General features: G+C 28.4%; 1 protein-coding gene across 2 annotated transcripts; it reads left to right on the top strand.

The window, feature by feature from the left end:
• Positions 1-267: 267 nt before the first annotated feature.
• LOC122504909 lies at positions 268-11,643 on the top strand. 2 transcript variants are annotated; one of them, XM_043616241.1, is made up of 7 exons: positions 268-540; positions 645-823; positions 3,093-7,324; positions 7,385-7,938; positions 8,019-8,203; positions 10,488-10,607; positions 11,099-11,643. In XM_043616241.1, the coding sequence occupies exons 1-7, from the start codon at positions 525-527 to the stop codon at positions 11,309-11,311; spliced, it is 5,499 nt and encodes a 1,832-aa protein (XP_043472176.1). In that variant the 5' UTR covers positions 268-524; the 3' UTR covers positions 11,312-11,643. The 2 variants fall into 2 exon arrangements, with proteins under 2 accessions (XP_043472176.1, XP_043472175.1); XM_043616240.1 differs by having other exon boundaries at positions 3,093-7,938.
• The last annotated feature ends 1,035 nt before the right edge of the window (positions 11,644-12,678 follow it).

The raw sequence follows: 12,678 nt of genomic DNA on the forward strand, positions 1-12,678 counted from the left end.
TTAAAAAGAAATTTATCACAACTACTGAAGTCAAATTATTTCTTATTCTTTCTTTCGCTTTTTTAAATTTCTTTCAATATTCTCAACTCGGAAAGATGGAAAATTTTCGTCTTAATAAAATACTTGGTGTAATTTAATTATTAAACAATGACTAAAATTGAATTTTTTAAATTAAAAAATTGTGAGAGAGAAACAATAACCGGAAGTGATAAATGTGACGGCCCTGAAGCGATCGTGGCGCCATCATTTTTCCAATATGGCGTCAAATACTCGGAAAACTCTGTTAAGTGTCGCACGTGTTTTTTCCGTGAAAAATTGTCGTTTTTCAATTTATTTTACAACCGCATGAATTAATATTTAAGTGAAATCAAAAGTTTGACTATAAACTTTGAATTTTGGTGAACCTTACGGATAATTTTGTCAAAAAATGATGTGTCCATAAATCGTTTCCTAATATTTCTTGCAAATATAATTAACCTCAAAAAGAAAGGAATGTTTTGCCGAATAATGTCAAAATTGTGTTAATGTTCATGACATGTGGTAAGATTTTATTTTATTTCACTAAATTATAAAAAAATTGTATATTATTTGAGGATAACAAGGGTTTTTTTTTACTTATTCTTTCTTTTCTCGAAATTTTATAGTGAAACGTAAGAAAAGAGGTAAAAAAATGATGGATTCTGGAAATTCGAGGAATAATTTTGATTTGGTGCTTGCGCCATTTCAACCGACAACTCGTGTTGTTCTTGAGGTTTCACTAAATAAGGAAAAAAGTACAACGAGTATTTTGAATGTCAAAAATCCCAGCGATCACGATATAACTGTGAGTATTATTTTTCTCTTCAAAAATTCAATTATTTTGTGTTTTAATTCTAATTATATAAAAATTTAAATTCCATTAGTTATTGGAAAATTTTTGGTTATTTTCATTTTCAATTTTCTTTCAAAATTTTAATTATTTTAATATATATTTCGGAATTTATTTCAATATTCAATTCTGAATTTATTTCAAAATTCAATTCTCAATTTATTTCAATTCTATTTTGAATTTATGGACTTCCAAATTCAATTCTAAATTTATTTCAATTCTATTTAGAATTTCTTCCAAAATTTAATTCAATTTTAAATTTCTTCCAAAATTCAATTCAATTTTGAATTTATATCAAAATTCAATTCTCAATTTAATTTCAATTCTATTTTGAATTTCATTCAAAATTCAATTTAAAATTCTAAATTTATTTTAAAATTCAATTCTGATTTTATTTTAATTCAATTCTGATTTTTTTCACAATTTAATTCAATTCTAAATTTTTTTAAAAATTCAATTCAATTCTGATTCTGATTTTAATTTAATTCAATTCTGAATGTTTTCACAATTTAATTCAATTCTAAATTTTTTTAAAAATTCAATTTAATTCTGATTTTATTTTAATTCAAATTTGGAATTTTTTTAAAAATTTAATTCAATTCTGTTATTTTAATTCAATTCTAATTTTTTTTAAAACTTGAATCTGAATTTATTTTAAAATTCAATTCTCAATTTATTTCAATTCAATTTAGAATTTTTTTTTACAATTCAATTAAATTCTGATTTTTTTACAATTCAATTCTGATTTTATTTTAATTCAATTTGATATTTTTTTAAAAATTCAATTCAATCTGGTTTTTTTAAATTCAATTCTGATTTTATTTCAATTCATTTTGGAATTCTTTTAAAAATTCAATTCAATTCTGAATTTATTTCAAAATTCAATTCAATTTTCAATTTATTTCAATTCAATTTTGAATTTTTTTTCACAATTCAATTCAATTCTGATTTTATTTTAATTCAATTTGGAATTTTTTTAAAAATCCAATTCAATCCGTTTTTTTTTAAATTCAATTCTGATTTTATTTCAATTCAATTTGAAATTTTTTTTTAAATTGAATTCAATTCTGAATTTATTTCAAAATTCAATTAATTTCTGAATTTTTGTCAAAATTCAATTCATTTTGGAATTCTTTTAAAAATTCAATTCAATTCTGAATTTATTTCAAAATTTAATTCAATTCTCAATTTATTTTAATTCAATTTTGAATTTTTTTTCACAATTGAATTCAATTCTAAATTTATTACAATTCAATTCTCATTTTATTTCAATTCTATTTTGAATTTCATTCAATTTTCACAATTTAATTCAATTCTATACTTATTTCAATTCTATTTTACATAATTACTTCAAAATTCAATTTAATTTGGAATTTATTACAATTCTATTTTGAATTTACCTCAAAATTCAATTAAATTCTGAATTTATTTCAATTTAATTTAATTGTGATTTTATTTTAATTCAATTTTGAATTTAATTGAATTCAATTCTGATTTTATTTTAATTCAATTTAGATTTTTTTTGAAGAATTCAATTCAATTATGAATTTATTTCAAAATTAAAAATTCCTATTTTAATTGATATTTTAAATTTCAATATTTATTTTGAATTTATTTTTAGTGTCGATTCCATTCTATTTTCTTTATAATTGCAGTAATAACTTTTCTTTGTATTGTAATTGAAATAGAAATTGAAAATTAAAAATTTAATTAAATAGAAAAAAATTAAAATTCTGATTGCAATTCAATTTACTTTAAATTTTTATCATCGTTTTTAATTTACTTTTAGTTATGATTCAATTTTATTTTTAATTACAGTAATAATTTCTGTTTGAACTGTTAATTAAAAGGAAAATAGAAATTCAAAATTTATTTCAATTTAATTCTGAATTTATTTCAATTCAATTCGGAATTTTTTCCAAAATTCAATTCAATTCAAAATTTATTTCAATTTAATTCTGAATTTATTTCAATTCAATTCGGAATTTTTTCCAAAATTCAATTCAATTCAAAATTTATTTCAATTTAATTCTGAATTTATTTCAATTCAATTTAATACTAAATTTCTTCTTTACGTTCTTTATTTTCTTCTTTAAGTTCTTTATTTTCTTGTTTACGTTCTTTTTCTTCTTCTCTACGTTCTTTACTTTCTTATTTTTTTTTATTTTTTTTTTAATTTTGTTTTTCCTTAAGTTCCTTCTCATAGTTCGTATTTTGTTAAAAGGTTCACGTCACAAAGCGACCAATACCCGAAAAATGTGTCGACTTGAGTTTCACCGAGACAACAATAGCGTCAAAAAAATCATCAACTCTCTATATTCACTGGTCGCCAAAACTATGCGTCACTTGGTGGGATATTCTTCAACTAGTCGACAACAATCGAAATAAATACGAAGTAACTCTAATAATGCGTTCGAAAGATCCACCCGAGAAATACCTCAAAACCCGAATTCAAAAAACACTCCAAAACGGTTCGAAGATACCCAAAAAATTACTCACCTTCAAGAAGGAATATCAACCGCCTGCCACGAATGATATTCAACCCCAAAAGAAACGACCACGCGCTACCGACACTAATTTCGAACTCTCACCCAAAAATGAGCTCGAAACAAGTTTTAGGGAGAAGGCAAAAATCAAACGACCACGTAAGGAATCTAACATTTCCACTCGAAGTCGACTTCTTTTTAGGAGCAATCGCGATTCGACGAGGAAGAAATCATCGTTTTTCGAACGTGTGTTTCGTCGGGAGTCGTCAAAGGAAGAAAATTCTCCGGAGGGAACAACGAATCGTGCAAAACTTGGAGAAAAAATTTACGAATTGCGTCGTGAAACTTTTCTAGCTGATGATTCGATTCGGAGATATTCATTCGATCGTGATTTGAGGCGAGAGACTTTTATAATTGCCCCGAAAAGTAATGAGAATATCGAGACGGATATTAATTGTAATGTTACCATTTCTCCGGAAAAGATGGGAACGAATTTTGAAATTGGGAGATTTTCTTCGTTTGCTGGGATTGTATCGTCGACGCCCAAGTCGACGTTTAGGAGTCGTTCTCGAGTCGAGGATTCGAAAAAGAATTTTCGTCTTGGTTACAATTTTGGTGATAGAAACTCTGGTGGTGATGAATCGCGAGGGAAATCGGATGATAAAAACCCTTTTGAAAGTGATTTGGAAGATAAAAATAGTGGTAGTGCCGAATCGGATGATAAAAACCGCGTTGGAAGTGATTTGGAAGACAAAAACAGTGATAGTGTCAAACTGGACGATAAAACCAACGTTGGAAGTGATTTGGATGATGAAAAACCTGTTGGTGATGATTTTCAAGAGAAATTGACTGATGAAAATGGCGTTGGAAGTGATTTGGAAGACAGACAGAGTGATAGTGACGAACTGAATGTTAAAAACCCTTTTGAAAGTGATTTGGAAGATAAAAACCGCGTTGGAAGTGATTTAGAAGACAAAAAGAGTAATAGTGCCGAACTGGACGATAAAACCTACGTTGAAAGTGATTTTGAAGACAAAAACAGTGATAGTGGCAAACTGGTCGATAAAAACCGTTTTGTAGATGATCTGGAAGCTAAAACCAGAAATAGTGCCAAATTGGATGATAAAAACGACGTTGGAAGTGATTTAGAAGACAAAAACAGTGATAGTGACGAACTGGACGATAAAAACCACTTTGGAAGTGATTCGGAAGACAAAAACCGTGATTGTGGCAAACTAGACAATAAAACCCACGTCAGAAGTGATTTAGAAGACAAAACCAGTGGTAGTGACAATTCGGATGAGGAAATTTGTGTCGGCGATTATTTGGAGGACCCAAACAGTGATAGTGACAATTTGGACTATGAACTCTGGTTTAGTGATGATTCGGAAGACAAAAACAGCGTTGGCGACTATTTGGAAGACAGAAACAGATGCAGCGTCGATTTGGAAGACAGAAGCAACGTTGGCGTCGATTTTGAAGACAGAAACAGTGTTGGCGATGATTTCGGAGACAGAAACAACGTTGGCGACGATTTGGAAGACAGAAACAGTTTCAGTGACAATTTGGGAGACGAAAACAGTGCCAATTTGGATGAGAAGAATAGTGTTGGTGATAATTTTAGCGACAAAGACAGTGGCAATGATAGTTTTTACGGAAACGAAGAAGATGCTGCTGAAGACACCGATGATGATCCTGACAAAGGTAGTGAAATTAGCAGTCAAAATGGTAAAATCTGCAAAAACAAGGTTAGTAACAATGATAGTGATGAAAGAAATGAGAATCGTAGTGATAACACCAAAGACAATGATAGCGATAGCAACAGCAATGACGATAGTCACAATTACTTCGGTAACAGTTTATCCGTAACGGTAATTCGCAACCCCCACGATCCCGAAACAGCCAAACTTTTCGAAACGGAAATTAGCCTTTCTTCCGCAGTCGATATTCATCAGCTACTTTCGGATAAAGCCATTTCAACTTCTCCCAGGTTATGTGATCTACCCAAAGCGTCCGTTAACTTATTTCCTGATTCCCCACTCGAGGATCATTTCGGTTCGTCTGAATCATCACTGGAAGTTACTCCCGAAGTACCCCAAAGGGAAATACCCAAAAATACCGATTCGCGACTTCCCGAATCGTCACTTCCGAAAACACTCCCAAAGAAACCGAACGAAAATCCTCTGGAAGAATCATCAAAAAGTCCCGAAGTTCCGAACAGTTTGACACAAATTGATAGGGTATTGGATGTTCAGGGAAAGTTGTCCTCGTCGCCAGTTCAACGAGTGAAAAAGGCGAAGAATTCGACATCACCAAAGAATCATTCTTCGGTGATGACGAAAAACGATTCTTCTTCGAAGAACGAAGTGATTGCGAAGAATGAAACATTTGGCGATCCAGTTGGAGAAAGCTTTCCGTCTTTCTCGTCTTCCGACGAGAATTGGCTAACACAACAAGAATCGGAGTTCAAGAAATGGTTGAACGCTCTAATGACCCCACCGGAGGATTTCACCGAAACGAGCGCGGTGGATATCGGAAAAATATGGCAATCGGTACGAACAATGGACGTTGACGTTCTCGCCGAAAGTCGGGAGTCAGTTTCGGCTCGTTATCACACGAACACTAGGTTGGACACTCTTCGCAAGGCGGCTGCTAAAATGTACCAAAATCCGGATCTTGAGGCGAATATAGCCTCGGCTATGAAGTGTATCCAAAGTGGACGTCTCATGATCAAACGGGACACGAATCTGCATCTTGACATCGGACTCCAAAAGGAGATTATCTCCCTGTTCATGAACTACAATCCCCTTTGGTTGCGAATCGGTTTGGAGACGGTGTACGGTTTACGGATTCCTCTTAAGTCAAATAACGATCTGGTGGGTATCACTCGATTCCTACTTTCTCGCTTTTTCTCCAATTCGACTATTAGTGATCAGTCCATGTTCGCCACTTCTTTACGGTCCGATACACTTCGGGACGGAATTAATACTTTTATACTCGAGACCTTTTTGAAATTCGTCGCCTTTTTGGATTATGCCAAAACTAACAAGTTGATCGGCGACGATCCGTGTCTCTTTCGGAAAAAGTCGCCGAACAAGGAGTCGAGGATGATTTTGGTCAGGTTTTCAACTTTGGTTCTGGGTGGAATCGGAGACGTTATTAAACTATTGCGGATCGGTGGTTACGTCGTCAAGCACCAACAGTCTTACCTAGAGGAATTCGACTACGCGGTTCAGGACATGAACTACGATCTTAGAGACGGGGTCAGGTTGTGTCGCGTAATGGAAATCGTGACAGGACAGAAAAATTTGACTCCAAAATGCAGCGTTCCGGCTATTTCGAAAGTACAACGGATCTACAATCTAAAAATAGCGCTCGACGCTCTGGAAAAAGCGGGTTATGTCATCATCGGCGATATTGAGCCGAAACAAATCGCGGATGGTAATCGGGAAAAGACCCTTAATCTCCTCTGGCAGATTGTTTACAAATTCTACGCACCGAGATATCTGAGTGCTGCGATTCTTCTCCAAAATTGGTGGAGGAAGAAACTTCGATTTTTACGTTTTCGCAAACTTTTGGCGATTAAAAAAAATTCGGAGAATAAAAACCAAATGGCGGTTAGAATACAGACCTGGTGGCGTGAAAAGAAGAAAATCGGAGAGAAGGAACAGAAGATTTTTGTGTGGAAATTCTTAAAGACTCGCGAAGTGATGATGCGACATCGGGAGCAGTTCGAGAGGGTAAATAAAGCTTTCGATCTTGTGGAACAAAGATGGATGAGTAGGTGTGAAGCGAGCGCTACTTTGATACAACGAACCTGGCGGAGGTACCAATCGAAAAAACAAGATTTACTCCAAAAAGCCGCTATTTTCGTTCAGAGGAGATGGAGGAACAAAATTGCAAACCGCAAAACAATTCTCCAAGAGCGTCTCGAATCGATCGTTAAGATTCAGCGCCACTGGCGAAGAATTTTGGAACGAAGAAAGCGTCACGAGTCGTCGGTAAAGATTCAGCGCTTTTGGCGGGGGATTTTGGAACTAAAACGTAACCGTCGCATCAACGCGGCCAGAATTATCGAAAACTACTACCTTTCTTGGAAATTAGCAAAACGAGAAAGGGAACATTATCTAAAACAAAAGCAGTCTGCGAAACTTATTCAAAAACATTTTCGCTGCTGGAAAGTAGCGAAAGAACAAAGAGCGAATTATCAACGAGTGAAAAAATCGGTGACAATTATCCAGCAAAGATGGCGCGCCAAGAAGATGATGAACTTACAGAGGGAAAAGTATTTGGAGAAGAAAATGGCGACTATTTTGATACAGAGGAAATGGCGGGCGATTTTAGTTGGACGTGCGGAACGGGAAAATTTAACGAACCTACATAAATCGGCAATGAAGATACAACGATTTTGGAGGGAAGTTTTACAGCGAAGAAAGAGACGAGAGGAGAGAGAGAATTTAAAACGAAAAATTTCTTCTTCGGAATTTTCGGCTAAAACGCTGGCGGATCGTTTGAGGGAATCGATTGATATTTTCAAAATGACGAGCGATTTGGGTCGATTGTCGATGTGCCTTGCCTCATTGGGTAAATATATAAAAATAATTTTTTATTTTTTTAAATTTTTTGATAACGTTAATTTTAAAGGAAAATTTTTATTTTTTTAGACTTAATAACACGTCTGTCGAATAGAAGTTGCATTATCGTTTGCAACGTTGGATTAGTGGATAAAATATACGAAACATTGCTACGATCGAATAGATCATTACCATGGATTGAGGCTTCATTGCGTGCGACGAGTATTTTAATTAATCTCGCAAAATATTCGCCGACAAAATCATTTGTCTTGAAGGTAAGAAAAAAGAAGGCAATAGCAGGGTTGCCACGCAACCTGAAAACCTGGAAAACCTGGAAATGTCAGGGAATTTTATAAACCTTGAGAAAAAAAAAAAAAAAAAGTCGGGGAATTTTGATCGAAATTCTGGAAAATTGTTATTTTCTAAAGTTTATTCTCGAAATCTAATTTTATATAAATATTTCAAAATTAATTAAATTTTCGAAAAAAGTTGCGTTTACAATTTTCATAAGTACAGATGAATTTCAAATTTAATTTGAAATTTTGTAAAATTTCAATTTTCAATGAATTTAACCAGAAATCGTCTTAAAGAACGTAAATTTTTGAGAAATTTTAATTATTCCAATTCTTCTGAAATTATAGTTAAATTTTTCAATTTATATTTTTAATTAATTATTAAAAATAATGGATTTATAGAAGAATTTTAATTTAAAAAAAAAAACCCTAAAAGAAATTGAATTTTGATGCAATTAGAAATGATTGGAGAAATTCAATTATTTTCCAAATTAGTAAAATTCTTCTTAGAAATTCAATTATTTTTATTCATTTCCAACAATTTTAATAAAATTCATGGCAAAATTTCAATTATTTTCAAATACTTTTATCAATTTAATAATTTTTAATAAATCTACTACTTTCATAAAATTTTTCAAAAGAATTCAATTATTTAAAAAAAAATTCTTTAATTTTACGCAAACATTTCATTATTTTCATAAATAATAAAAAATTTTTTAGAAATTCAATTATTTTTAATACAATTTTAATAAAATTCCTCGAAAAATGAAATAATTCTTAAAAAATTTTATTAAAATTGAACAAAGAAATTCAATTATTTAAAAAGACATTTTAATAAAATTTGTCTCAAGAATTCAATTATTTTCAAAAGTAATATAATTCTTCGCAGAAATTATTAATTGTGTTCAACAATTCACAAAAATTCTCGTCAAAATTTCAATAATTTTTATAAATTTTACTCTGAAATTCAAATATTTTCAAAAACTTTAATAAAATTCTTGGCAAAATTTCAATTATTTTAAAAAACTCTTATTAAAAAAAAAGTTTCAAAAACTCTTTTCTCTTTGGAGAAATTCAATTATTTTTAATAAAATTTTAATCAAATTTCCGAAAAATAAACTTATTCTTGAAAATTTTATTAAAATTTTGTCAAAAGAATTCAATTGTTTAAAAATTTTTTTGATAAAAGTCTTTATAAAGATTCAATTTCAAGAAACATTTAATTATTTAATAAAATATTTATTTGCATTTTATTTGTATTTCAATAATTGAATTCTCGTGTATTTTTCTAGTAAATATTGATTTTCATTTCATAAAAATGAATTTCAGTTAAGATTTTAGATTATTATTGAATTTTGAAAGCAATATTAACGTAAATTTTTAGAAATAATTGAATTTTGAAAATGTTTCAAATTAAAATCTTTTAGAAAATTTCAACTTTTCATACTTTTAATTATTAATATTAATTTAATTATTAATAATTATTAATATTGATAATAATTGAATATTTACGAAGAATTTTATCATTTTTGAAAATAATTGAATTCTTGCGGAGAATTTTATCAATTTTGAAAAAAATTGAATTCTTGCCAAGAATTTTATTCAAATTTTAAAATTAATTGAATTATTTCGAAGAATTTTATTCAAATTTTTTTTGAGAATAATTAAATTCCTATGCAAATAATTTTATTTATCTATAAAAATAATTAAATTCTTGTGACAAGACTTTTAAGGAAATTTAGAATTAATTTTTCTCAAAAAATTTAATGAAATTTTTTTTTTAATTATTTAAAGTTTTTAATTTCTAATTTATTCAATTGAATAATGTCAGAATAATCGAAAGTTTAGGTAAAATTGAATTGTAAACAAAATGGATTTAAAAATTCTCAAAAAAGAACTTTTTCAAAAATTATTAAAAATAATTGTTTTAAAAAAGAATTTTAGTTTAAAATTCTAGAAATGAAGAATTGAATTAAAAATAATTTTAAAGAAATTACAGTAAAAAAGTCGTTTTGTCTGGAAATCAGGGAGCTTGGTAAAATTAAGAATAAAATTAAAAATTAAATTAAAATTCAAAATAAAAAATACAAAAAAATTTTGTAAAATATAAATTTAGTTTTTAAAAACCTGAAAAAATTACGTTTTTTAACCTGGAAAAGTCAGGGAATTTGAAATGAGGAAAAGCGTGGCAACCCTGAATAGGTATAATGTTAAGTGATAAAATTCAAAAATTTTGTTTTTTTTACTTTTCTATTTTATTTTTCAGGAAAACTACATTGAAGTTATAATGAGATATTTAACCGTAACGGTCGAAAAAAATGTGAATTTATTTTTACATCTCGCAACGCTGCTGTGGATACTTGTAGAGGATCGCGACTACGCGAAGGTTAGTAATTTTTATTTTTTTATTCATTTAAAATTTAAACAAAAATTCAGGCCTCTCACTATTCTACTAAAATTTATACTGTATATTTTTACAATTTGATAATATTTTTTTTATTTACCTACACAGAAAAGACGATAAACTAATTTTAAGAAGCGCCTACTTAAATAGGAGCCAAGAATATTCCCTATACTTAAATTAAGTGGCCCGACTTAAATTAAGTGAGAAATATTCTTACAATAATTAATTTAAGTTGGGCCACTTAATTTAAATAATTACTCTTATTGTAAGAATATTTAAGCAGGCGCTTCTTAAAATTAGTTTGTTTTTTCAGTGTAAGTAATTTTAAACGCAAACATACAGAAGGAATACCAACTTTAATATTTTTAATTTTCCTTTAATATTTATATTTTAATTTAATTTAAATTTTAATATGAAATAATTTTAAGATTTTTAATTTAAATTTTTTTAAAAAATTATTTTTAATTTTTCAGGCTGTTTTAACCAATAAACGTGCAATTTGGTTGTTAAGAAAATTGGAGGCCACTGTCCGTGGGAAAAGGAAGAATTTCCTTTATTCAAAGGAAGCGAAATTTCTTCTGCCAAATTCAAAACCTGATTGGGGTTTAGAGCAAAGGGAGCCACGACTGTTTAAAGACGTTCATCACGCAACTATTTCGATTAAAAACAAATTAGGAAAGTATTGAGAACAAAAAGAAATTTCCAGTATTATTATTCGATGAAAAAAAAACTTTTTATAATTATTATTCAATTATAACGAAATAATTTTAGAATTTTAGGAAATGATAATTTTAATTGAAAAGAAATTACTATATCAGTATTTTGCGCATAAAATATCAGTATTATAATGATAATTATTTAATTATTTAATATTATTTATATAAAGTTATAATTGTTATAATATCGATTTATAAAATGTTTTTTTTAAATCTTAGGTAAAATTTGATATGTCAAAATAATATTAGGTCAATATTATAATTATTTCACTATTAATTCGTCACTAATTATTAATATTATAATTATTTTATTATTACTTTGACAGTAATTATTAATATTATAATTATTTTACTATTAATTCGTCACTTATTGCAGTAGTATTATAATTATCAAACAATAGTTAATTACTAGTTATTGATTTATATTTTCTCTATTTTTTCTTCAAACTTTCGAAATTTTTTTACATATAAATGAAAAAGAAACGTTTTAAAATTATTGTCAGTATTACTCGAATTATTGAATTATAAGTTATTCAATTTTTTTTTTTACTTTTATTGTCAGTATTATTATTATAATATTAGTTTTTTCATTATAAATTAAGGTACCGTTATTCAATATTAAAAATTTTAATTAATAATTTAAAAAATGATTTAAAAAGATTTAAAAATGGTAAAATAATAATTATTATTATTTATGGCATTATGATTATTATTTATATCATTACAATTATTATTTATGGCATTTGAATTATTATTTATCGCATGAAAATTTTTTTTATTATTATTTTTTGTTTCACAATGATTATCATTATTTATGGTAATACAATCATTTTTAATTTTCTACCATAAATTATAAATTGTTATAATTTTAATTTATTTATAATCAGTATTAATTAATTAATTTCATTAGTGATTTTGCAATTTATGCAAATTCAGAAGCATGCAGTTTGAGGAAAAAAGAGAGAATAATGTTTTATTTTTAATTTATACGAAATTATGTTTATGTATCATCGGGTTTTCAACGATTTTTCTTTTCCAACAGATTTTTGCATTTTTTTTTGTTAATAAGTTAATAAGTTTTCGATGAATTTTCTTTCAAAAACTTATCTTTTAAAAAAATAAATTATACTAGGTGATTTTAGAAGAGGAGAATTTATTTACCCTCCCCTGAGGAGGAAGTTTTCATTTCTTCGTTTTTTTAAATAACTTTTTTCAAATTTCGATCATTAAGGGCATTTGAACCATTATGACGTCATAGGTTCTGCAAAGCATGTGTTTTAAGGCTGTGACGTCATCATGGTTCAAATGCCCTTAAATTGAATTTTTTGTAAAATTTA

Source organism: Leptopilina heterotoma, unplaced genomic scaffold (assembly GCF_015476425.1).
Source record: "Leptopilina heterotoma isolate Lh14 unplaced genomic scaffold, ASM1547642v1 Lhet_325, whole genome shotgun sequence".
In the NCBI taxonomy this organism is placed as follows: domain Eukaryota; kingdom Metazoa; phylum Arthropoda; class Insecta; order Hymenoptera; family Figitidae; genus Leptopilina; species Leptopilina heterotoma.